The 27,145-nt window shown below is 40.7% G+C and overlaps 1 protein-coding gene across 2 annotated transcripts; it reads left to right on the plus strand.

Moving 5' to 3' along the window:
• The first annotated feature begins 361 nt into the window (after positions 1–361).
• RRP1B (ribosomal RNA processing 1B) lies at positions 362–26,910 on the plus strand. Of its 2 annotated transcripts, none has more exons than XM_051608633.1 (16): positions 362–578; positions 5,935–6,017; positions 6,896–6,953; positions 7,667–7,752; positions 8,766–8,827; positions 12,418–12,547; positions 13,980–14,044; positions 14,577–14,749; positions 15,331–15,425; positions 16,257–16,354; positions 16,876–16,895; positions 17,299–17,424; positions 17,961–18,697; positions 21,597–21,743; positions 22,458–22,524; positions 23,616–26,910. In XM_051608633.1, the coding sequence occupies exons 1-16, from the start codon at positions 446–448 to the stop codon at positions 23,804–23,806; spliced, it is 2,271 nt and encodes a 756-aa protein (XP_051464593.1). In that variant the 5' UTR covers positions 362–445; the 3' UTR covers positions 23,807–26,910. The 2 variants fall into 2 exon arrangements, with proteins under 2 accessions (XP_051464593.1, XP_051464594.1); XM_051608634.1 differs by having other exon boundaries at positions 15,334–15,425.
• Positions 26,911–27,145: the final 235 nt, after the last annotated feature.

Here is a 27,145-nt window from a genome sequence, read left to right on the forward strand (position 1 = left end):
GACGCGCTCCCTCCGCACCCGGGCCCCGCGGCGGGCGGGGCGGGGCGCGGGGCCGCGCGCGCTACCTGCGCCTCGCCCGCCGGGCCCGCGCGACGCCGCATCGCGCCACGCGGCACCGGCCCGCGCCGGACGGGGGGAGGGGCGGGGCCTGGCCCGGGAGGGAGCCCCGCCCCGCACCGCACCGCACCGCCCCTCCCGCACCACCGCCCCGCCCCGCCCGGCGGTGACGGCGAAGGCAGCGCCGCGGGTGCCCGTGACGCCATCGGGCAGTGCCGGGCTGTGCGCAACGCGGCCGGGCCGGGCCGGGCCGGGCCGGGAGGGCCCCGAGGGGACGGGACGGGACGGGACGGGACGGGACGGACGGACAGACAGACAGACAGACAGACAGACAGACAGACAGACAGACAGACAGACAGACAGACAGACAGACAGACAGACGCACGCCATGGCTCCCGCCGCCCTGCAGCCGCCCGAGATCCAGTTCGCGCAGCGCCTGGCCGCCAACGAGAAGCGCATCCGCGACCGCGCCGTGAAGAAGCTGCGGGGCTACATCAGCGTCCGGACCCAGCGCCCGGCCGGTAGGGCCCGGGGCGGCCCAGCGCGGCGCTGCCGGGGCCGGCGGGGGCTGGGGCGGTGCGGCCCGGGGCGGCGGGGCGGGTTGGCGCGGGGGGAGCGGGGGCCCGGCCGGGCACGTGTGGCGAGGAGCAGGGAGCGGCTGCTGCCCCTGGGCCCGGCCCGGCCCCTGGGCCCGGCGGGCTCCGCGGAGAGGGGTTCTGTCCCGCTTTTTGTGCTTTCTTTTACTTGTGTTTGCGTGTTGTTTGCTTGTTGTTGTTGTTCTGTTTTGCTTGAAGCACGTGTTTCGCCCCAGGCCGTTGTTTGGCCGCAGCGGGGCAGGGGGCCTCCCGGATCCCCACCCGTCGGGTTTCCCCGCGGCGGGCGCGGGCGGCTCCGGCGGGATCAGCTCGGCCCGCTGCGGGTCTCGCTGCGGGTCTCGCTGCGGGTCTCGCTGCGGGTCTCGCTGCGGGTCTCGCTGCGGGTCTCGCTGCGGGTCTCGCTGCGGGTCTCGCTGCCGGCGCTGACATGGCCGGGAACGGAGCAGCGCCGCTCACGCGCTCATTCCCGGGAGCAGGACTCAGACCTGGCCCAGGCTGAACCCACCCCAGCACGTGGAGCCAGTAGTTTTATTTTCTGCTGCCTGTTTCCATGACTGGTATTCAGGAGCACTGGAAGGAACTGGGAAGAGTTTAGGAGTGTTTCAGCACTTCTACAGCTGCAGTCAGTTCAGTGATGCTTGTTAATATTACCTGGCTCACCCCTTGCCTCCACATTCATGGTATCAGAACCTTTTTTCCAGCAAGATTTATTATCCTACTTGGATACTGCCACCTTAAAACCATGAGTTCAGTGCGTGGACGCCTCAGTGGTGAGCCCTAGAGACTGGGTATGTCTAGTTAGACTTACTGGCTTTGGCCAATGAGTCTGAGGCCATGCCAGTCTGAAGCTGCCTGCACCCAAAGGTGCCTGCTGTGCACCCTCTCCTCATGGATGCAGGTTGTAGGAAGCTTGCAAGGTCAGTCATAGCACTGTATGAAGGCATGGATCCGGCTTAGTAAACCTTCCCATTGGAGTGATATGAAGCATGGTGTGGAGATGCCCAGGAGATTCTGTCATATTTCTGGACTGCTTTTTCCAGAATGCCATTTTGCAAACTGGACACAACATGGGAGGGGAACTGGTTATGGCCATTTGCAGAGCACCATGTCTGACCTAGTAAACCTTCCTGCAGCATTTGGGAAACTGGTACAAAGGTTTATTCATACACATTCCGTTGGCTTTAAGGAAGCCAGCCCAAGAGCTAAACTGAGCCTGGAATGCTGGTTGAACCTATAGTAATCCCTTGCAAGGACAGTGGGGAATATGTGTTGTTTCTTCTTCTTACCCTCTTCCCGTTCCAAATAATATTCGACGCATTAGCCACATTTAACAGTGAATAAGCATGTAAGAAGACCATTACAGGGACAGGCCAGAGGACAAAATAGCCTATTAGCTCATTTTTGACAGTTACCTTAGACCTAGGAGATGCCTAGGGACTAGCAAAAGCAGGTGAGTGTACATTGTATTCATCCCAAGCACTTAAGCACTTTCTGATCCTCCAGCTGTTTTTAGCTCTGGAAACTTTTCAAGCTGGACATGAGTCCTGTATGTTCAGTAATGCTCTGTGCATCTTGTTGCAAAGTGCAGCTTCATATAAGCTTGTGGAAGTAGCCTGCCAGATGGACAGGAGTGTGCTAACTGAGGAAAAAGGTTGTATGTTAAGCTAGTGTCTTAAGATATAGAATCATAGAATCCTAGGGGTTGGAAGGGACCTTGAAAGATCATCTAGTCCAACCCCCCCGCAGAGCAGGATCACCCAGAGTACATCACACAGGAAGGCGTCCAGGCGGGTTTTGAATGTCTCCAGTGAAGGAGACTCCACAACCTCTCTGGGCAGCCTGTTCCAGTGCTCTGTCACTCTCACAGTAAAAAAATTTTTTCTGATATTCACCTTAAACCTCCTATGCTCCAATTTGTATCCATTACCCCTTGTCCTATCACTGGTCATCACTGAAAAAAGCTTAACTCCATCTTCTTGACACTCACCCTTTACGTATTTGTAAACATTGATGAGGTCACCCCTCAGTCTCCTTTTCTCCAAACTAAAGAGACCCAGCTCCCTCAGCCTTTCCTCATAAGGGAGATGTTCCACTCCCTTAATCATCTTTGTGGCTCTGCGCTGGACTCTTTCAAGCAGTTCCCTGTCCTTCTTGAACTGAGGGGCCCAGAACTGGACACAATACTCCAGATGCGGCCTCACCAATGCAGAATAGAGGGGGAGGAGAACCTGTCTTGACCGATTAACCACACCCTTTCTAATGCACCCCAGGATGATATAAGGGAACCACCACAGGGAAATTGTCAGTTCTGATGTGAACCTTTTGCACGTTAATGTCAGCCCACTGTGAAATGCAAATGAGTAGAAAACAAGGGTGACTGATTTCCTGTGCTCTTAGATTTACTTGCTCTTACTATTCAAGTCAGTAATACTGAAGCAAATATTAACTTCTCTGGACTTGGGACAGAAAGTGTTATGTTCAGGCAAGAGATTTTTTCAAGTTTTTTATTATCATTCTTGTATCTCTGCAGTGTTCTGAGAGGGATGAGGGTTACGTGTTAGGTAACCCAGCTAGACATGCTAACTTGAACAATCAAGAACATGCTAACTTTTGGAGGAGGTGGCAGAGTTCATCTGACACCTCAGTCAAATGTTTCGTAGGTAGGCAGGACCATTCAGTGCGGTGTGTGCTAAGGCTGAATTATAGATCATGCTGGAGAGCTTTCTTTGAAGGGCTGGAGCTCTTGATTTTCAATAAGTTAAACTCTACGGAAGGTACAGAACTACTGAAGCTCTGAGGTTGTGTGGGGAGATGAACTTTGGATGATCGCCTTACTTCTAAAATCCTTACCTTGAAAGAGAAGAAGAGCATTCTGTACTGGGATCACAACTGGAGTGACACTGATGAAAGAATAGTACATAAAGGTAACTTTTAGTAAATGAGGAAAGATTGTTGGGTAGTTTCCTATCTGACAGAGCTGCGTTTACGTAGGCCCAGATCTATAAAGGGTATATGTAATTGCCCATGTGGATCTGGTCCTTGACAATTATCTAGAATAGGAAAATTGCAACCATTTGAATGCTAGCAATGTCAAAACAGCGTAAGTGGCAAACAGAAATGCTAACAAGGCTTGCGTTGATGTGGCATGTTTTCGGTGAGTGGTTGAAATATCACTAATTCAAGCTCCCACATTGTACATAGGACAGAATTATAATCCAAGTACTATGACCAAAATCTTTCTCAGGGTAGCTTTAAAGTTAAGAAGGCCTTCAGTTTTGCACACTGTGGTTGTTAATACAACGTATTCAGGTTTTTAAATAACCTTGCTTGAATGATTATTGTTATCTCCTGTGGTAGCCATTTGTCCTTTCCCACACCTTGGTAGATTATGTATTTTTTTGTTTCTTCAGCTCAGAAGAGCTGGCTTCATCTATGTAGTTTTTACAGTAGTGTAAATAAGTAGAATTTAATTAACTCTTATTTCCCCAGTAGATACTTCTAAAATTGGAGTTGCATTTCCTGTCAGCAAAAAAGTAGCCCTGCAAACACAGTTCCTTACACAGTTTGATGATCTCCTTTTGAAACATGAGGTCATGCCAGAGTCACAATTTCTTTAGGATTCAGCATAAAAACTTCTGAGCAAATTAAACACATTAGACCCTCTTACTCTGTTAGTAGTGTCGCACAAAACCAGAGCAAGGCACACAAAGTGGAAAACCTGATCTTGGAAGTTCTTTTTGAGTGACTAGGATAAGAAACTTGCTCTAGCACATTTTAATCAGGGTCATTTGTCTAACAGATGAAGGAATACCTAGGACACTTTGAAAAGCCTCCTGTGTATGAAAAGCAGCCTGTTCCCAGAGAGGGAAGAACTCCTTAGCCATCATTTTAGGTAGCAGCTGACATCCCCTGGACATAAGCCAGATGTCTGATGCCTCTGGAGAGTTAGTGCTGTTTGTGAGGTTAAGTGTGCTTCTCACTGCTATGTGTGTAGCTTATAATTCTGTTAAGAAAGGTTACAAATTTTAATATTTCAGTTAATGTTGAGGCAGTGAATCAAACTTTTGTATTTAATCTTAATATTACTAACAAATGTAAGCTAATTTAATAATTAATGCTTAATATTACTAGACATATTGCTTCCTATGTAGCATTTTGCGTATTTCCTTCACTCAGCTTTACCTCCTTTCTTTTTAGCCAACCATAATGATTAACTAACATGTTCACATTTGGGGTTTTTTTTGTCTGAGTTGGGGATGGCACAGTAGAGATAATTGCTTTCCAATTATTTGGTCCCAGGAGGAGGCACTCAATTTAGACCTAGCACTGGGCCTCAGGCTTTTGGGTTGGCAGACCCCTGAAAAATTTTCAGAAGTGACAACAGTCTTTTCGGAGCAAATTTGTACTTACTGGTAATGATTAGGGTTTCGTCTTTTAATGTGTTTTTCTTAAAATTACTTGAGAGTACTTAATAGGCCACAGTTTGAATATAGCTGTAGTAGGTTATAGTAGCTACCTTTTAATGGTGTAACATTATGATTTTACTTCCCAGAAATGTGTTTGATGTCATGGGTAATCCAGTTTTTAAAACATTCTTGAACTATTACTGATGGTAAAATTTAATTTTCTGGATAGTACTTTCCTTCTGTAATATATGATTTTGACTAGAATGTGAATTTTTATACTATTAATAATGAAACTGTTCTTTACAGTTAAAATTCATATTATACTGTACCTCAGTGCTAACTGAAAAGAAAATATTTTCATTATGGTTGCTCAGACTATTTGATTATGCATTGTAATGCAAAAATAATTGTGTTGACTTGCTAGAAGCTTATTCTGTCAAAACAAGCCCTGAGTAAGGAACAAAACCATTGGTAAAGTGAAGTGGTGTTTAAAAAAAAAAAAAAAGCCTGTCAGTTATGTTTGAGAATTTGCATATAATTTCAGTTGCAAAATTGGATGTGATGCTCTCATGAAAAATATCTCTCAGTCTTTCTGCTAAAAATATGCCAGAGGCATTTATCACAATTATCTTCAAATTCACCTAAGCTGTGATTTCTTTGAAATCCTTGTTACTTTTGTACAAGATAGAAGGTTAATGTGGTGGAATCACTGAACTACACCAAGTTGCTTTCTTGTAGTGTGCTTACAGTAGGAACCAGGGTTTGCTTAAGAGAATACAACAAAAACCAAGAAGAAAGTGAGGAACAGAGGGAACTACATGAAAATATTTGGTGGAAGTGTGGGATTTTTCATTCAGATTATTTCTGTGTTGTAGGTGGCTTCAGCCAGGACGAACTGCTAAAAATATGGAAGGGCCTGTTCTACTGTATGTGGATGCAGGATAAACCTCTGCTGCAGGTATAGTAACTGGGTTTATATTTGCTTGAGTGGGTCTCTTCTAAAATATACTATAGGGATATACTAATTTAGAATCGTGGAAGTGACCTTAGTGAGTTTTAGTGATTTTACTGGGTTTTTTTCTCCTTCCCCTGCTGCTCTTGTGTGCCATGTGCACGAGAGGCAACTGTAATTCTGTGATCCTCACCACAGGAGCAGAAGCCTAAATGGCATCATGTTTGGAGTCACCCTCTGGCAGGTGTAGCTGTTTACCTTACAAAACCAGAACTGAAACGCGTGCCATTATGAAGTGCACTGATTTGGTGGAGGTAAAACAGTAAGAGCAGGTTGCCCTTACCTGCAACCTTTAGTTAGCTTTGTTTCAAAGTTTCACACTTCCTTTTCTTTCATTAGTTCAGTGGCACTTCCTTTACAACTGTGTCTTTACTACTGACTTCTACTGACTTTTGTCAGTAGCTACCTGTTTGTCTCCCTACTTTCAAAAGATAACAATATTGGAGTACAAAATCTTAGTAACCTCACTTAATTAGTGTTAAATCACCCATCTGTTTGCATGAACAAGGTTTCTCTGAAACATAGCACAGAGCACTCCATCTGCAACTAAGCTATATGAAAACAGTACCTCTGAAGTTTACATAATTTGTTAATTAAATGGGTTTTTTTCTCCTAACTTAACTTTGCTGTCAAAATATGATTTGTGCAGAGTTTTGGTGAAATCCCAGTGGAATGATAATTGCAGTACAAAAGCAGCTGTTGAGAGAATATTTTTTATTTGAAGGATGTTTCATGGTATTTATACTTCTTGCTGTTCTCTGCTGGTGTCTTTAGTGAGGAGACCAAGCTCTGAAACGTGCTAAACTATATTTATTTACTTTTAGGAGGAACTTGCAGGCAATATCTCGCAGCTTATCCATGTGATTCAGAATACAGAGGCTCGTAAGTACTATTTCATTATCTAATGCTTTGTAAGTACTTTCATCTTTGGCAATTTTTAGGCCACTATCACAGTGCCAGAATAAAGACAGCCAGAAAGAGGCATTGCTTTGCTTTTTTTTTTTTTGCTTTTTGTCCACCTGGTGTCTGTGATTGTATTAAGGGAAGCATGAGATGTAGTTTGGTGAGTTGTTGCAGACGAGTTGTATCTCCAGTGTGATAAAGGTGAGACTTCTCTGGGTGGGCAGCAAAGCAGACTCATCCCCTTATTTGAAATTCTGCATTTACTTGTCCTGTGTATTTCTTACTCAAAACCAACCTTGTTTCATAAGCTGTTAAACACCTAATACTCCAAATGCACTTGAAGTAGTGCTCAGTCAATGTCAAAACTTGCCTAGGTAGAAATTAGTGCAGAATGGATATTTTGCTCTAACTTGTGTGTATATAACACAAAATAGATAGAAAGCTGTCCCTGTAATTACACTTTACTTTAAAAGTAGCTGTGTGTCCTTTTTTTGTGTTGTTCTCAAGTTTAATTGATTCCTCCTTGTACCTGTCTCAAGCATGTCTTCCCGTAGCTTTGTCTCTGTCACTTGGCAAATCCCTAGGGAAATGTGTCCCTTTCTCATGTTGAAGTGAGTTATTGAGACTTTTTTGGGTTAGCAAAATAAACCATTGTGCCAAACATGCAGGTATTTTTTCTTACTCTTTTACAGGACACCTGTTCATTCAGACATTTTGGCAAACTATGAACCGTGAATGGAATGGGATAGACAATCTGCGTCTGGATAAGTACTACATGGTAATAATAACTCTCTTGTAGATATTTTCAGCAAGAAAAGAAGGTGTGGTGGTGTGCTGGAAGGCAGCTTTGTCTGCACATGCATTTATGTGTATTGTGAGAAAAGGAGTGAACATCTTCATGTTGCATTGCAAGCAATGCATGTTTCAAAGACTTCCTTTCACTCACCACCACAGATCTGAAGGCCATTATGGTTTATGTCAGGCTGCAAGTCCTTTCTTGTTTGCCTTCCTTTATAACATAGTGAAATTGCTTATTGATTTCTATTTGGAATACAAATACTGTCTCAGGACACTGAATAAACATTGGGGTTTTAGATCAGACTGTTTAAAGACTTTTTTATGACTGTATAGAGAACCTGAACTTTCCACCACTAAAGTATCTACTGTACTGCATTCAGGTATCAAAATTATTTGTATAAGAAATTATATATTAAAATATGTAGTAAAATCAGTGAGAGAAGAATCTTAAAAGATGTACCTTTGTAAAGAACAAAATTACATTAATCTTTGAAAGAAGTTAGTTGCATGCACATTCACTGTCTTTTTTCCTCAATGTTAGCAGAAACCAGGTATTTCAGTAACTGAGGTGTTTTGAGCCTGTTAAATGTAGCTATTTTATGTTCAGCCATCTCTTTACGCAAGTTTCAAGTAAACTAAGTAATTAGTGTTATCATCTCTCCCATATTGTTGTCTCCAGTTTAAGCTGTGGGGTCTTTTTTAGTTTTGGCAGTACGTAATAAAGAAATCGGAGTGATGGAGCAAGAGCAAGCTGTGTAGTAGAAGTAGTCATGGATTTTTCTGGGCTTAGGATATGATAATAGTTTACTGGCTTTTGAGTTTCACAGCATCTTTGTGGTGTTTGACATGATAGAAAAGTATGTCAAAACATTCAAATGAGGAAGCTTTCCACCTTGTGCTACAAAGAGGTTTACTCTATTTGTATTACAATTACAGTTACTCCTTTTATCTGTTTTCATGAGCAACATGTACAACAAATTTTGTACTTTGCAGCTAATGCGTATGATTTTGAGGCAATCCTTTGAAGTGCTGAAAAGAAATGAATGGGATGAAAGGTAAGCAGATTTCTGAATGTAGTTGCATCATAAAGAAGTTGCCCATCAAATATATTTTCATTTAATAGATCCTTTTTCTTCATAGATGGCACAATTAAGAAGTCCTAACACTAAGGTTTATTCTCCAGATCGCTTATGATACGTAATTCAGAAACAAAGTTAGCTGTTAGGCTTCATTAAGTTAAATACACACTGCAGTTAGTAACTCTCATGTTCACTCAAGCCATTTAGTGCATGTTTCATAGGAATAGATTTAAGAAAGTAATTGTCCTGGTTTGAGCCAGGATGAAGCCAATTTTCTTTTTACTGATTTTTTTTTTTTTTTTTTTTTCCCCTTCAATAAACTTTCTTTTAATTAGTGCCGGAACGTTCCAACTAAGACTGATAACAGACGGTGGAATGTTTTTGTAACTGCTGGGGCTTCAAGGTCGCACCTTCACTCTGCTGGCTCAGACACTACGGGGAGATCTGTGACCCCCCCGTAGGAGGCTGAGTTAGACAGACAGCAAAACTGGCCAGAGATATTCCATTCCATATATCTACGTAAGCTCAGAGGAAGGTCAGAGATCACAGAAGACAACTTCCTTCCTGCTTCTTATTCCTTTCTTTTCCATCCATGCCTGGAGTCCAGGGAGGACTCTGTCCATCCAGCACCATCGACCCCCAGGCTCGAGCTCTCCTGACCCTCATCACTCTGCGCTCTCTCCAGCAGCAGCTCCGGGATTTCTCAGGACTGTTCACAGCTAAGGAGAGTGCTGGGGGAGTTGCTGGGAGTGGGGGGAGGTGAGAGGCTTTTGCACATATCTGAACACATTTGTATATAATTTTATATTTTTTCTTTTATCATTAGTGTTTAATTAAAGCTGTGTAGTTTAGTTTTCAATCTGTCATGAAATTCAGCAGAAGTGTTGCCCATTGCTGTCTGAGGGATTCCTCTCATCAGAGATGGAATTTTGAACACTCCCAATTAGCGAAAATGTATAATTGGGCTTAAAATTGAGCCCCACGTTGGGCGCCAATACATTGTTGTCACTGTTTGACTCAGTTCAACAACAATGCTCTCAATCCCCTCCCCCTCCCACCCGGGTAGGGAAGGAGAGAGAAAAAAAAAGACTCTCTGGATTGAAAACTGAACTGCACAGCTTTAATTAAACACCAATGATAAAAGAGAATATATACAATTATATACAAATGTGTTCAGATATGTACAAAACCCCTATTGCCTTCTCTACCCCCAGCAACTCCCACAGCATCTCCTCAGCTGGAACAGTCCCAAAAAATCCTGGAGCTGCCGGAGAAAGCGGAGAGTGATGAGGGTCAGGAGAGCTCAAGCCTGGGAGTCGATGGTGCTGGATGGACAGAGTCCTCCCTGGACTCCAGGCATGGATGGAAAAGAAAGGAATAAGAAGCAGGAAGGAAGTTGTCTTCTGTGATCTCTGACCTTCCTCTGAGCTTACGTAGATATATGGAATGGAATATCTCTGGCCAGTTTTGCTGTCTGTCTAACTCAGCCTCCTACGGGGGCTCATAGATCTCCCTGTAGTGCCTGAGCAGGCAGAGTGAAGGTGCGACCTTGAAGACCCAGCAATTGCAAAAACATTCCACTGTCTCTTATCAGTCTTAGTTGGAACATTCTGGTACTAATTAAAAGAAAGATAACTGAAAGAAAAAACAAACTCACAGTGAAAGGAAAATTGGCTTAATCCTGGCTCAAACCAGGACAGTAATTAATGTATGCTTATGCAAAATGGAGTTTGCTAGAACTGACTGATGTGGCCAGGAGGCCTATCAGTGGAATGTCAGCTGTGGAGAGAATAAATTAGGAACCTGTGTAAAGAAAGTACATAGAATGAATTTTTCATTGGTTGTATTGTTTTTCTGATTAGCTGTGACTTTTTTCATTTTTTATTTTACTGTGTTTAATCCTGGTGACTTGTCTTTTGGTAAGACAGAACTCCTTAATTCTAAACTGGCTTCCTGTTTATTGTATACTTCAGTGGTTTTGTTTGTCTTCCATGTTCTATTAAATGGCAAGTAATTGCAGTCATCTTGCTCTGCCTAGAGCTCTTCTGCCACTTCTAAGCTTCCTCTTTATTTAAACTGATGAAGAGTTTTAAGTGTTTTAATTAAGAGGGCTAGATAACCTAGTGTTAAAGTTATCCTTTTTTCTCTCTTGCCTTCAGAAATGTGGAATGCATATAGGCATGCTTTTGTGGAAATAGAAAGGACTGCAAAGCTAAAGTATACCTCATCTGTGTTCTGCCTTCATGTTTGCATTTGCCCATGGGTTGAAGAGATTAAAACTCTCCTTGGCAGCAACAGAAAGCCTGGGAGGAGGCTTGATAAAGCTAAAGCCCTTTTTTCCCCGTACATATTCCCATGGCAGAGACGTGATCACCCAAACTAATCTCTGACAGGGTTTCATACGAAGGGCTTTGCCCCTCCCTTTTTTCAGCTTCATAGGAAGAATGGCCTGGAGGCCCTTCACCAGGAGAGGAGGCAGTGTAAGAAGAGAAGATCTTTATTCCTTTCTTTGCAGAGTGAGGGAGCTCAAGAGCTGCCTTTCCCTCTGTCGTGGAGCTTAGAAGCTGCTTAGCATGTCTTCAATTTTTCTTTAAAAATGCTTTTGAATAAAGGTATATAAAAGTAAAACAGAAATAAACTTCATGGTTTTAGAATGATTTAATTTTTCTTTGGAACTGGAAACATTTGTTCTTGGCAAAATTGCAGGAGGTCCCACAGAACGCCAAATGTGAACATGTGGAATATACAAAGCTTTACTTTCCTGAAAGATAGCAAGCATAGGCCTCAGGAAAAAAAAAAAAAAGAAGCACAAAAAATCCAAAGTCTGCTTCGGTGCAGCAGTGACAGCTTGTTTCTCTGAGCCATGTCACTCCAGCAGTATTTTTTAGTACTCCAGAAGCCAGTAACTGAACTGTGGCTCCATTCAACCTGTACACAGCTCCATCACTTCTGGCTTGAGCTATTGGAATAATAATTTTTTTTTATGCCTAGTTTAGCCCTAGATCTGTTCTTTAGTGTAATTGTTTTGCTCTAAGGGGCAGTGGATAACATGCTTTAACAAAGGCAAAGTCTGCACAGTTGAAATCAGTTTGAGAAAGATCAATATTAAATGTAATCATTAGGTGTGCACCAAAATGAAAATTGTCTCATAAAACAGAAGGGTGCCAGATGTTGCACATCCAGGATGAATGTGGCAGCTGTGTCTGTATGAGTGCCCTGCTAAAACGTCAGAAGCTCTCCTACCCATCAATCACATGGCACATTAAACTTCAGTCCAAATTAAGGTGTGAATTTTAAAACAGTGATTTGCACTGTAGAAAACTGCATTGATTGGATTCTCTGATGCTACAAAATCACCTAGAAATCTCATTATGGATTTTTTTTTTAATTTTGTTTTGAGATGTGAAAATTTACCACTGGTTTATTTCCTATGAGTGTTGAACTGTCATAAAGAACTGGTAAAACTGTGAACTAATAGAGTTCATTTTCAAAGCAAATAGAACATGAGCAATTAAATATTAATATTATGTTCCTTTTTTTTAATCTTTTCTTTTTTCCCCCTGCAGTCTAACTGAAGTATTCCTGCAGCTACTAATGAAAGAAGTTATGGACCCAGTCAGCAATTCTCCCACTGGGATAAAGTTACATTTCATTGATATCTATCTGGATGAATTGGCTAAAGTTGGTGCAAAGGAGGTTAGAAAATATGTTGTCATTTTCTTCCTGATTAACGTTAACTGTTACGTGCAGCATTTTGGAAGAAATATAATTTTTAGGTTATGTATGTTTTAACTGTTTTAAATGTAACATAGCAAGAGTGAATAAGCATGAAGAAAGTGACTTACTACAAGTTATGCTTCTACTTTTGTTGATGTCTTAGTGCAGACACTGAGAATATATTAGTTTCACTCAAGTTCTTCAGAAAATGTACACCATAGTAGTGTGTTTCTTTCAACAGAAAGGTCTTAGCATCTTTTCCCTTATGTGAACGTGTTTGCCAGTCTTTGCTTTTCCAAAAATGACACAAAGCCTGCTCTTGGCTGGATTGTATAATACACCTAAATAGAAGAAGAAAGTGAGCTTTCAAAGTTGTCTACTATTTGCTTATCATTGACTTCAAACATTGTTGCCTGTGCGTTGAGCAATTTAACCTCTACATCCAGTTGGTCATTTTGTTTATGACATCTGTCTTTCTCTGCTGTGTATTGCTGTTTCAGTTGACCTTAATTTTGGTTGATGTTACAGTGATGCAGAGTTTTGCATCAACTAAAAGCCTGTTACCTGCAGCTGTCACTTCTGAACTTCTTCCAAAGAGTCCATCTCCGGTTACTGCAAGCTGCCTGCTGCCCAATAGTTAGCTCCAGGCTTCTGCACGTTTACCTTCTCTTGTTTCAGGCATCTGACACATCTCCTTGCAATGGATGGAGCTGTTAGCAGTTTTCCATTTGTACTCTTTGCAGTCAGCACTGAAAGCAATCCTGCCTGCAGCTTTTGTGGTTCTGGATTGTGGAGTGTGAGAGAGAAATGCACAAGAGAAGCACCTACACTTGGACCCCCAATAATTTCCGCAGCTCCACAGTCACAAAACCTTCATTCCACGACTAAAGCACTCATAGGAAGCACAGAGAATTAGTTCCCTAGACTATTTCAAATCACAGCTGATGCACACAAATTGATTTTAGGGAAGGATTTTTATCTTTAGTATAACTATAGCTGACAGTGTTTTGGTGTAGGTGGTCCAATTAAGAGAAACACAGATCTTATCCGTGTCTGCTACAGACCTTCTATGTGAAAGAGCAAAAAGTTACTGAAGAGTTCTCTGCCTCAAGTATTCGTATTTAAAGTAAGAAGCCTCGCCTCATGATATTTCTGTACTCAGCAGATTAAAGTCTGTAAACCAGTCTACATTTTTATAATTCTTCCAGGAAATAATGTAGAAGTTAGTAGTAACAGTGGTATCAAAATCCAGTGGTATCACTGGATACTCCTGTCAGTTGAATTTCACCACTATGCTGAAAGACTTAGACTTGACTTCTTAAAGAAGATTCCCCTACACCAAATATTCAAGAGATTTGAATATACACATACAATATTTACTGTACTAATTATTTTATTTCTAATCATACAGCTTACAGCAGACCAGAATCTCAAGTTCATTGAACCTTTCTGCAAAATTGCTGCCAAATCAAAGGAGTAAGTTTAATGAAAGGATAAATATTTTTTAAGAATTAAGAAATTCTGCATAAACCACTCTATATGGTAATAAATGGATTGAAGAGCAGCCATAGTAGAGCTTCAGAATGTAAAGAAACAAGGATACTTTAGTAAAGATGTGCACAGTCATTTGAAGACAGTTTATATTTATCAAAGCTATTAGGTAATCTGTATGGATTTATAAGAATTGTATCAACCTCGGTTGGGTTTGTCTGGTATTTTTTTTTTTAAAACATGCATAGAACAGCTGAGCTGGCTAGATTCTTTGCTGCAGTGTAATATAGAGCAGCATATAAACACAGTGACGTTTAAGAGGGGAATATTGGCAGGACACTATTTGGATTAAGGCACTGTTGTTTAGGAAGCAACAGGTTCGCTTTCTTCATCTGGAGAGCTAGATGCTCTTCCACTTACCCATTTTCCCTGTGTCCCTCAAATTTCCATTTTTTTCATGTGAGGGGTGGGTGTACATGCTTCTGCCTTTTGACTCATCCCTGCTCTTATAACACAGTCGATGTGTGCTGCATGCTGTAGCCACTGGTATCTTTGAGATGATTGTGGATCAATCCCCCTATGCCATCGAGGACCTAATGAGAGAAATGAAAGAACTGGGTAGCAACAGTGATGAGGAGGATGAGTCTGAAGAAGAAAAACAGGAAAACGAAGAGGCACTTAAAACCAAAGGTGAGGAGGAAGTTCTAAATGGCCGTGGTAACACTTGCTAGGTTTTAAAAATCTGTTTCTTAAGAATACGTTTCTGCTCTGAACCAGTCAAACACCCATTCAAGGTTTTGTAAGGATAATTTTCCTCTCTCCTCTTCAGATGTGCTTAAACAAAGTGGCTCCAAATAAACATATCCCAAAAATCAGTGGTCTCTGTAAAACCAGGCAATATCAGCTTTCTGCAACTGTGCTAGAAGATAACCGAGTCTGGGTTTTGGCTCTTGGATGCCCAGACATTTTTTAAGAAAGCAAGGTTTTGGCTTTCTATGGGAGTTTTTAATTTAGGAAAAAAAAAAAAAAAGAAGAAAAGAAAAACAAAGAATAAACTGAGTAGGAAGTTTTTCAAGCCAGTTATATTCTGGTGCAGAGTATCAGATAATGCCACTGTTTTGTGTTGCATAATGGTGACATAAAGTATGTAAATCAGTAGAGGCTCACAAGGTAACATGAAGAAAAAATCACCTCATCTTCTGTCTACGAGAGCAGTGCATGCTATCTCAATTTTTATAAGCTAAACATTAATAGTAATCTTTTTGTTGTAGCAGACAGATGTTCATCAAGAAAATCAACACAGAGCTCTGAAAAAATAGAGGATGTTGATGAAAATTCCGATGATGGTATTGGGACTGTGCTTCAGGTTTGTGCCTTGCTTTGTTATTTGTACTTTCCCTCAGTTTTCTTTTTTCTCATTCCTTTCAAGAGGCAGAGAAGGGTGTTAACTGGATGAACGTGTTACAAAACTTCATCTCCTTCTGCTTTACTGTAAAGTGATATTTATGTAATATGTACTCCATGAGTAGCTTGTAAGAAAATAAATCCATGCCTAAATTCTGAACTCTTCTTTCCTCTCTCCCATACTTTCTGTTCTCTGCTCCTCCCTTCCTGTTTCAAGAGTTCACAAATGTGTGGCAAAAGCCAAGTCACTGTGGCTGGTGAAGAAATCAGCATAAGTTTCATTGACAATAAGAAGAAAACTAAGGGATGGTGGGAAACGTAGGAAAGAGGGTAATATGTTGCAGTTTGGGATTTTTTAGACCCACTTCCAGTGCAGTGTTTTTTGGCAGATCCACCAATCAAACACAAAGGCAGGCAGATAAGCTTCACGCATCTGTGGCTTTTAAGCAAGAATCAGGGCATGACACACTTGAAGTTTGATATTTAGCTAAATGTTTGCATGAGGTTTGATGTTGATTTGGCTTCTCTCTTGGGTAAAAACAAAGGTTAGAGATGTTTGAGAAAGTGATCCTGAGTTCAGCTGTTCTGTTAATGAAGCAGCCATCTGCGGAAGTCGGCATCCATGCACGAAGGGGGTGTACATTTCAGCAGAGAAAATAATACTTTGGGTTTAAAGGAAGTAGCTGTTAAAAGGATGTGTATGCTGCTTGAAGTTTTGATAACATCAGTCGCATTGGTTTATCTTGCATGAATAAGCTACCTAAGAAAGCTGTATCATACTTTCCTCCAACAGTTTGATTATAAGGCTGTTGCTGACAAGCTCTTTGAATTGGCGAGCAAGAAAAACACACCGTCTGTTAACAGAAAGCGCCTGTACAAGCTGGTCAAAAGGTGAGTTCTGTTGAAATACACCTTGCCTGTGCCAACTTGTGCTAAACAACTTTTACTTTGTTTTCTTCCCACCCTCACAAGAGTAGGCTTGTTTCACAGCCCAGGGTAACATGCATAGGGTGCCTGAAGCCTCTGTTCCTCATTGATACTAGACAACTGCAGCTAGCTGAGGTGTATCTACATTGGGTGGGTTTGTACTGCAGCATCTGTGTGATGCAAATTACAGATACAGGGGAAGTGTTGAATTGCTCTTTCCTCAGTACTTCCAGTTATTTGGTTTCAGTTTTTTGGAGGCAGATCTCTTATGGAATGAGCTCTTTGTAACTTCCTCTGTTAATAATAAAATAAAATAAAATAAGCTGTTCCTGTTTTGACAAAACCATAATATAGTGCCATAGTGACAAACCAAACCACCATAGTGTCACCAAACCATAGTGACACTATGCTGCTGGTGTTACTGTTGGTACTAAACCAGTATTACTGATTTGCTTTTCTTTCTCTTCCTTCTTCCCGAACTCCAGGTTCCAGGACTTGGCAGAAGGTAAGGACTGAGCAGCATGAAGAGACAGTAGTTTATTTCCGTTAAAGGATATATAATGTTCCCATACAATGTGTATTGCAAAGCTTTTTTTTCTTTTTACATTTTTTTAGGGTGTATTTCAATACAGCTGTTTTGGGGAGTTTCATGGGATTTTTTTAAATCTCATTAAGACGCATTACACATTTTTTGTGAGTTGGCCACAATTTAAGCAACCTTGTAGTTTGTCCTTAAATTAAATATGTTTATTTTTTACTTAAACAAATAGGAATCACTCGTACAATTTTCGTTGGGGTTGAGTAAGGAACGATGATTTTCTTTCTGTGGGAGTTATACTGTGTATGAACAGCATAATGTTTCATAAAAACAGAACTACTAGATTTACCTTATCTTTCCTCCTCAACAGGAATCTTCCCCCAAGATTTTCCTGAAGAAGTTTCTACAGATGAAGACGATGATGAATTCAACAGGGGAAGACGAAAGAAAAAAGCTGTCAAGCCTTGGGAGAAAAACAAGTTGGAAAAACTAAAAGGTAAGGCAGAATAAACCTTTGGAAGAGACACAGTTTGCAGTCACTTGTGTAATCTGGCTAAATATCAGATACAAGCTGTTCTGAAGGAAGCAAACTTGTTCAGGATGTGCTGATTTGTATCACGTTGCAATGAAGGTTAAATATGAAATTAAGGTCTCTTTGAAAGTGGTGGAAATTTCATTACCAATTTTGAGGCAAGCATCACCTCAAAAATTTAACTCAAAAGCATAACTTGGAAGTGATTCTTTTAATTGCTTCATTGGGCAGTTCTGTTTCCTGTAAGAAAACAGAAATACGTCAGACTTCTTAAAATTACTTTTAGAATATAGGAATTTAGGGGTGTTTCTGAAAAGGTGAAGAGAGTTACATATATGTCTGGTATCACAGCTTGTATTCAAGTGGCACAAGCCCGATCATATCTCAAAATATCTCATCAAACTACTGGACTTCTGAGTTGCCCTATAGAACTCAGTTTTTGTAAATACCTTTGTGTTTCATGTCTGTGTTATATGGCATTCTTTTTGGGGTGGATTTAGAGGATGAACAAGAGATGTCAAGTGCAAAGGAGACACCAGTTCCCCAGAAGAAGAGGAAAAAGAGGAAGAAGAGGGACAGCCCACATGCTGATTCTGGAACAGCTGATGGAAATTGTGAGGAGGGAGAAGCTGAAACATCTGGATCTAATGTTTTTAGCCAGGGCAAGGTGCCAGAAAATAATAAGAAAAAGAAGAAAAATAAATTGCTAGTAAATGAGGCAAATGAGACCACAAATTTAGCAACTGACACCAGAGAAAACCACAGTATCTCTGCACAGAACAGTTCAACTGATGCAGAACAGAGTAAACAGAGTCAGTTGAAAAGAACGAATCCAAAAGTGCAAAATGTTCCTGTAAAACCAGCATCTCAGAATGGACCAGCTAATGCCAGTGAGGCAGGGGATGTCAGCAGATCTGTCACACCATCACCTGCTAAGGTTGTGAAAAAGAAACAGAAAGGAGGGGCCGTCTTAGTGAATGGGGGTACCGTTTTGCAGCAAACTGACATGAAATCCAGCAAGGAGGGCTTGCTGGGGACCCTGTCAGGAGGTGCAGACTCTGAATCTGCACCCTTCAGAAAGGTCAAATTGAAGACAAAGCCTGTTGGTTTGGAAGGGATGAAAATCTCCAGCCAGAAAGCAGCAACCTTGAAAAAGAAGAGAAAACTAAAAGAGGTGCTAAACTCTGTCGAAGGCAACGGAGCTCTGGAGACTGCATGCAAGAAAAGCAGGAAGGGGGTATGTATGCCTTATTCCTTTTTCTACATTCTTTATGAGCTGCCAGACTTAATGTTCAAATTTGGCTTTAGCTTGCTGAGTGTGGGGCTTCATGGGCAGGCTACATACTGATGTCATCAAACACTGTCACCAAAAATAACCCAATTCCCCACAAATCCACACCCACTGCCAATGGTCTTATACGCTCCTGTGCAACAACACTGAATCCTGTACCAGCTACTCAGCTGTAAGAACTCATCTAGCTGAAACTTGAGTTGTTAGAGTATGGATTTACCTTTTTCCCTTTTTTTTTTTTCTTCTTTATTTCTTCTTCTTTTTCTCCTTCTCTTTGATCCCTTGGTTAAGTAGTCTTTTAATTGGGTGTCTTGTTGAGCTTACAGCTTGTTCACAAAGGGCATATTTTGGCAAAGTAATGAGAATGGGAAGATGGAACATCTCTTTTGCAGCAGCAGCAGCAGTACACACTTAGATTAGTATAAGCTCCTTGTGTTGCCCACAGCAATTCGAATAGTGGCTTAATTTGCCAGCTCACTTCTCCATCTAAACAAATTGCTGGTGCTGTATAGGGGAAAGTATTTGAGGAAAAAGGAATCAGAGGATTTTTATTAACGGTCTGTTTCTTACAAAGACAATACGGTGGCTTTTTGCTAGGAAGGTCTGATGGTAGTCTTCTTCAAAACTATGTCTTGCAGTTTGGAGCAAGCTCGAGTTTCCCCCCCACACCTCCCATTCCCATTTTCTTATTGGCAATAAGTAGAATAGGGTTGATTTTGCTCAGCTATTTGAGACTCAGGAAGCATTTAGTGCTGTATCTTTTCAGTAGAGTGGCTAAGGAGAGTGCAGGGGTTCTTCCCTTTCCTGCCACTGAAATTCTTTTAACTGCTTATTTCCTGTGTGTCTGTTCACCCTAACACTTTTAGGGGTTCAGTTATATTCTTGGAAGTCTTGCTAACAATCTCATTTTTGGTGGAAAGAAAATTCACAAAGCATAAGTGAAATTCAGAATACAAAACAATTCCATTTTCCTTTAACTAAAGTTTGTGTTATTAGCCAATCAGCTCACCTCTGTCTGTCTTAAGTTTAAAAATGTATCATTAGTAATGTAGTGCAGCCTCATAAATGAACTTGACATAACTCAGTCCTTCAAAGGAGAAAAATACTTTTTGAAACATTGCTTAAATAGTATTAAAATAGCTTTGATATTTTCTATTTTTTATTATAAAGTACTGAGAGAGAAGGACCAAAACATTTCTCTCTCTCCAGTATGCAAACTGCGTTTTTCTTCCTGCTGTCCTTCCAAGGTAGGAACCATAGGCTTTGTCTCCTGTTGCCAAAATGTTCTGTGTTGTATGCTTTGTCTTTCCGTTTCTATAAAAGCTTCGTTTCTAAGAAAATATGATTATGCCATCTCCATCTGTAAAACTTTGCTGCAACCGACCAACAGGTTCAGAGACCTGTGATAGACTCAAGATGAAGTTCCTGCAAGCTTCATGGAAATTAATTGTTGGCACAGATTAGCATAGCCACTGAGGGAAAGGCAGCAACATAACCCCCAGGACTTGTCTGTTGGCTAGCTAAGCAGTCAGTGCACGGGCTGGTGGGCCACTCATCCCATGTGTAATTCTAAAAGTACTGCAGCATTTGCTGGTTTTTGCCCAGTCCAGGTAGCCGTGTGTATGTATGTATGTTGAGTGGGGGTGAGGGGATGGAGGCAAGGAGAGAAATCTGGGGGTTGAGTCAGGAAGAAAATGAGAGTATTGGTATAAGAAAGAAGAGAGCAGAGTAAAGCTAAAATGCACAGATGTGGAGGAAATAAGGCTTTGCTAATTTTGTTTTCATTGCTTGAGAAAATAATATGTTGTTTTATTTCCTGGGTTTAGTTATGTAATACTGGTCTTGTGCCCAGAACTCATGAGGGGCGTTTTGATTCTTGATTTCAAAAACAACATACACCCCCAAAGAGTTAGCTTCAAATATTGAGAGGGAGAAGGAGAAAAAAGGCAAGTTCAGCATTATTTCACAGTTGTCTCCAGTATTCAGAAAGCTAAAAAGACCCTTTTTCATCTTAACTAAAGCAGAAGTGATTTTCAAAATGAACATGGGCACATCCCCTGGACATTTTCCACAGCAGAGCTGTGAACTGCTTTTGGAATTTCACATCTGTAGGTTGATGTGAAGCATAGGTGAACTTCCCCTCACAGCAGTCTACAGATACCTGAAGCCCCTAGGCAACAGGTTGAGCTCTGGAGCAGTGCACTTTATTAGTGGCACTGCCAGTACAGGTCCTAAGAATTGCCTTGTACTGGAGAGAAGGATTGCTTTAAATGGGAATCCTCAGTTTGAATTTGAGGCAGCAAACTAGTAGAAATACACAATAGCTGAATTTCTGAGAGTACAGACAGACTTCATACTCTGCTGCTTTTTTTTTTTTTTTCTGAAGTCTCCATCTTAGCCTAAGGCTGGGTTTGTTCATCAGTTGCATATCTTACCCATTCAGAGGTACCACAAAAGAGATTTTGCTTAAGGCCAAGAAAAAAAAAGTCAGTGCTTGTGTGCAGGAGAGCTGGGAGGGATTGTAAGGCAGGTTCAAGCACATAAAGAAAACATCTTTCTTTGTACTCTGGGCCAGGCAAATGTATTACAAGTTCTTTGCATTGCAATGACCATCCTATTTCAGCACAGAACCTACTTCTGTTTTCAGTCATGCTAACTGCAAAACTAACTCCTTAGAGTTAACCATGATGATTAGCTTGTGGGAGTACCAACTAGCTCTTTTTCAGCTGTGACAATATTTACAGAAGCAGGGTGTGGTAAGCTCTGAGCACTGCTCACTGCACTAAATACAGTTAACCATAGTACTTCTGTACTGAGAGTGTATTTTTCTTTCCCTCCTTTATAGGAAAGCAACACTGCCCTATCACCATTAAAGAAAAAGAAAGCAAAACCAGGAAGTGACTTTGTAAAATTTGAAAAATCAACTTTACCAAAGCCAGTATTCTTCAGGAAAGCCAGAAGTGCCATCTCTTCCACCAGGGCATCTATGCAGGTAATGTGATCTCACAGATGGCAGCTGAGTCTGGGCACAGGTCTTTCCAAGCTACCTGCCATTGCAAAGGGTATGACCACACTCGTGATGTCTTTTCCATTCTGCCTTAGTCCTCTGAAAGGGACAGATAAAACTGGAAGTGCCATTGCATTTCCTTGTAGACAGAGTCACACAAGGCTCCAGAGTTTCATAAAATGAATTGTAGGCATGTTTAAAATCTCTTCTTTTCCCCCTACTGCTTTCAGAAATACCTCCTTGTTGAAAGGACACTATTTTGAACCTGCTCATTTCACAAAAAAAGCAAAAGCATAAACTTGACTTTTAGTCTTGCTAAGGGACTTTGAGCCTCCATTGCCTCCCATTTGTGGAGGCTGGAAGACTGCTCTCTTTTCTAAACATTTTAAACATATAATAGCTTTTCAAGACCTCTTTGCACTTCAAGGCCTGAGTGCAGTAGCACCAGTGTATTTAATACACAAATATTTTGTTTGTTTGTTTAGGACAGTATGTGATGTATCTACAAATGGCTAAAAAAACCAGTGCTGTCTTAACAGGGGTCAGTGCTAGAGAACTGGGGGAGTTCTAAATCAAATGAAGGAAGTAGGTTGCCTTGCGTTGATTTTGATGGGATGCAGGTAAAAGATCTCGTAGCATTGCCTCAGATATTTTATTTCATTATTTTATTTTATTTCATGTCTTTATTTTGCTTTATAGCTGAACAAACTGCAGTCGTCCAGCTCCAAAAAGGTCACGTTTGGCTTGAATAAAAACATGACTGCTGGTGAGTCTGTTGCATCTGTGTGTCTCCACAGTCTCTCTTGTAGCCAAGGAAAGGGGAAGCTGTGCACACTTATACACACTTACAATCTTCACCTCTCTGGAACAGGATTTTTGTCTCAATATTTATATTGTTTATGAATCATCCTCAAGTTCCTCTCCAGAGGAGATGGTAAAGTTAAGGACATTCAGCCCAACAGCTAGATTTGCATGATTCTAGGGTGTTGCATAATGGGCTTGCAGATGGAGCATTATGGATAGAAAAAGTGCACTAGTGATAAACTGTCCTTCCTGAGCTGTCTGTTCTGAAAGGTACTTCCTAGGGGAACTCGTGCTCTTCAGTCTTCATTGCTCATTTCTGTTTCCCAGCACAAAGGGGGTCATAGGCTGCTGAGCCCAGGCTGTTTAATAGTGAAGTTTCAGTCTCAACTTGGCTGTCTGTAATTTATTAATGGTAACAAGTAGATAAATGTCAGTTCCCTTCTGCATCCCACATGTAAGCAGACAGTGTTTTCCCTGTTAAAATAATGTCTGGCTCCATAGCATTAAAGTTTATTCCATATATTCATTTTTTACTCTCCGAGGTGTGTTATAGGCCAAGTTCAAATGGAGAATTGTGTGTTTAGATATATGTCTTTATGTTAATAAAACACAGCTGCACAAAAAGAAGAAAATGCCTACCTTATGGCAGAAGGAATAAGGTAGTGTCTAGAACAGTGCTGTTTAACAGTCAGAGCAGAGCCACTTCGTACCCATTGTCATCTTTCAAGTGTGGTGTTCTTCAGGATAGCTGGAATGCCTGTTTCTGAGGAGCAGGCTCAGCATCTCTGGTGCTCTGTGAAACCATGAGGAATGGTTCACAGCCTCTCTGGGTTGCAGCAGACCCCGTTCTCAAAGGGACTCTGCTAAGAGATGTGTTTCACCACCATCTCTCCATTTGTATTTTTTTTGCAAAGTCTTAGGCTTCTGATCCATAATGATGGACTTAAGGATCAAAAGCAAACTTACAATGTTGGCCAATTCCACAATCAATTGACAAGCCAAATTATCCCAAGAGTTGTATTTCTTTTAACTTGTTTGCTTGTTTTTCAACAGAGTTTAAAAAGACTGACAAAAGTATCCTAGTGAGCCCAGAAGGACCCTCGCGTGTGGCTTTCAATCCTGAACAGAAACCCCGTCATGGGGTGCTGAAGTCATCCACGGGTACCCCAGCAGGAGAGCCTCAAGGGAAGAAACCATTTTCTGTATCAACTAAGAAGAGACTAATGGCTATGGACTTATTTTAAACCAACAGATGTGGCCTACTTTTGTACAGGACATTTTGTTAACCCAGAATGTTCTCTGGAGGTGTTTTGAACTTCTTTATTTTTTTAAGTTAATACAGATTGTATATACAAAATTCTGATTGTGACCTAGGTCATCACCACTTCAGCTGTATCTTGAAATACGCGTTTTATGTATTTACAGAAAAGAAACAAAATCCAATCTCTGCTCAGGTTTGGTCTATGGAAAGTATGGTCTCTGCACATGTCATTCTTGAGTGGCTTGTTTATTTAATTAAGGAATGTTCAGGATGTGATTGTTCCCATGATTTTTTTTGAGCCAGTCTAAGAAAACTGGTGCTTCATGCTATTAAATTGTCTTTCATTGGACAGTACTTAAAATGGAAAAAGACAATGTGGATTTTAAACCTACTATGGTTGTTCATGTCTTTAAAATTTTGCCCCATATTTTTTCCTGTGTCATCCTTGGTATCCTGTTAATTCTTCTGGAAATAATAATTACCTCATCTCTCTGTTTAATAACAGCAAGACTTGGGTAGCTTTACAGATAGCAAGAAATGCCTAGCTGCTCCAGTGGTCACTGTTGCAAATAAACCATCACAACTGGTTGTCTGCTGAGTTGGGAACAGTCACCACATTATTTTCAGTAACACAAGTGCCAAAGCTGGCTTACACTTGCCATGTTGTAAGTTGGCTTATTCTCTCTATTGTAACTGAAATAATGCTCTTGCATGGGAGAAACCTTTGATGTTTCCAGGTCTTTTGCCCACACCCCACTGCTGTCTTTCCTGAAGGTCTGACAAAACTGGATTTCTTCTTCAGCAGCTGGTGTCACCACATTTTACCAGAACTCGTATCTCATTCAGTGAATGAACCCCTGATTGTCCTAAAGTGAGCTAGATCAGTGTACTGCATCTTTGGTTAGAACACACATCTTTCTCTAAAAGCTTTGGTGCCTCTCAGTACAGGGTAAAACCTTACAGCCCAGACAGCTTGATTTTGGTTTTGACGTAGACAAGAATTCTTTCTGCACCGTTTCCTTGCATTAAGTTTTTATTTGGACATTTTATTACTGCTGTGCATGTTTTGGTTTTGTTTTGCTTCTTTGGTAAAGAATGAGGTGTTATTTCTGTGAAAGGGGGAACTGTGAGGAAGGGGAGAGCAAATTAAAATAAAAGCTTCTTTGATAAGGTTGGAAGATTTGAAATCTTTCTTTGGAAGTTTTGCTTATACAAATGAGGCAAAGGCTTTGCAGCAGATGTCTATGTTAAGAGCTCAGCTTCAAAGCACACACCCTGTGCCAGAGCACAGCTATTCATGTAACTTCCCACCAGTTACTTCTATGATCCTGCAGGAGAGAGGGTAGGCCTGCATCATTACCATGTATTATGATAACTGGTAAACATTTTGCTACTGCAGCCAGCAAAATTAAATTTTGAATCATAATTTGCATATTTCAGTACTACTTTTTACGAGTCTTTGATGCTGACTATCCTCTGCCAGAATACTCCCCATAAGAAACTGGATTGAAACTGCTCTTTCACAGCTCATCCAAAATTTCTTTAAAATATTTTTGTACTTGTAGGTTGCTGGTTGGTCTCAGTTGCTCCATTCCAATCCGTGCCAGTTCTTGCACTAAGTTTGTGACAATCCATGGTTTGTGGTGCTGCCATGGAAGTATTAAAAAGTAATTTTACTCTTTTATCATCTGAAGTGAAGGACTGAATTTCATTTGGTTTTATTTTAGTTCGTATTTGCTTGACTGATTAGTAAAGAACTCTGGAGAATACGTCTGAGAAATTTAATATTTGCTGTTTGAGCGATTATTGTTCGTTTACTTAAAAACAAAATCTCATTGTATATTAGCATAATGCATTTTTTGGGCAAAACAATGGTAAGTAGGATTTAACAAAGACTGTTCAATATGTTTTACTGTTTATTTTGTACTGTGGGTGAGAAGTCTTTTGTGGAATATGCATAAAAGCATTTGTATGTGCATGGTTGTTTAATGCATTATGTTGAAGATGCCACATTCCTCCAAGGATATAAATCAAACAATTGGTAGGGAGTTCTGCTGTGCACAGAAAAATCCAGGATCAGGATACATCGGGATTTGGTTTTACTATCTGTTACCTATTATAGAAATGTGTGTAAATGGTTGTCTGGATCTTTTTTATTGGTTGTGGATCCATTGAACCTGTTACTTGTCCACTTATTTTGTTGTCCACAGTGCTAAATGAAGACGGCAGAAGTGGCAGTTTTTAATTGAGAATTTTAGTGGTGTGATTGCTTGTTGGGATTCATGCATAATCCATCTGTGCCATGAAACTGGTGGAATGTTTTCTAAATATACCTATGTGGTGTGTATTGTCTTCAGTGGTCTGGAATTTTATTCAGGAAAACTTTACAAACAAAACCCACGCAGTGTCAATGCAGTTTAATTAGCATTGTTGGGTTAAATTGAATACATTACCCAAAATGTTTGAATAATTACAATTCAAATAAATAATGTGGACAAAAACAAAGGAAAAATAAGTGTAACATCTAGGATATCCACTGCACAGTCACAATGGTACTATACAGAGAGATGTATCAGTAGGAAAAGAGAACGACTGACCTGTTTGATTTCACTTCATAGATATTTTTCATAGTGTTATTCCAACTTTACAGCTGCCAATCATTCTGTGAGTCAGAGTAAGTGTATGTGGCATACCTTTTAAGGGACAGTATTTTGTAATTATGGTCTTTACATATTTTTTACAAATCTGATCAGCTTTGGGTTTCCCAAGCTTCAGTGCTTTATAATTCGTTATAGCTTCAAGAGAACTCAAAAGCACAACATTAATTCAGCAAGGCAAAAAGTTGAAATTATTTTTAAATTATTTGGTATGCAAGATCTCTTATGGTCTGTCAAATCTATGTGACTTGCAAAGCATCAAGTGCCCTTTTTGTCCTGTATTTCCTGTGCTTAGACTTAATTACAGGCAGAAAAAATATCCATGTGTTATTTTATTTACCTCTGCAACAGCATTGTAATTACAAATACAGTGTCTTAAGAATTATATCATTTAGTCCAGTCCAATAAAACTTTTTTTTTTTTTGGTGGATGTTCTGTTTCGGGTAAATCTGTAAATTTGGGGGGTGGGAGTTAGGAGGGTAGTATTCATGGGGCTACTTGAAAGTACAAAGGAAGTTGTTCTTGCATACATGCACATGCTCTCTTTTTATTTAATTTTATTGTATAAATAACCAAAACTGATGGACACATAGACACATGTCAGAAGTGAGCAAGGTTGTGACAGGATACACCTGCTTATACACCTTGAGCTTCTGACCTTTGTA

Source organism: Apus apus, chromosome 1 (genome assembly GCF_020740795.1).
Source record: "Apus apus isolate bApuApu2 chromosome 1, bApuApu2.pri.cur, whole genome shotgun sequence".
Taxonomy (NCBI): domain Eukaryota; kingdom Metazoa; phylum Chordata; class Aves; order Apodiformes; family Apodidae; genus Apus; species Apus apus.

Coding starts and splice junctions, on each gene's coding strand:
- RRP1B (XM_051608633.1), top strand. CDS start 446: ATGGCTCCCGCCGCCCTGCAGCCGCCCGAGATCCAGTTCGCGCAGCGC. Junction 14,045..14,576: donor ATTGCTGCCAAATCAAAGGA/GTAAGTTTAATG, acceptor CTTATAACACAG/TCGATGTGTGCTGCATGCTG. Junction 22,525..23,615: donor GAATAAAAACATGACTGCTG/GTGAGTCTGTTG, acceptor GTTTTTCAACAG/AGTTTAAAAAGACTGACAAA.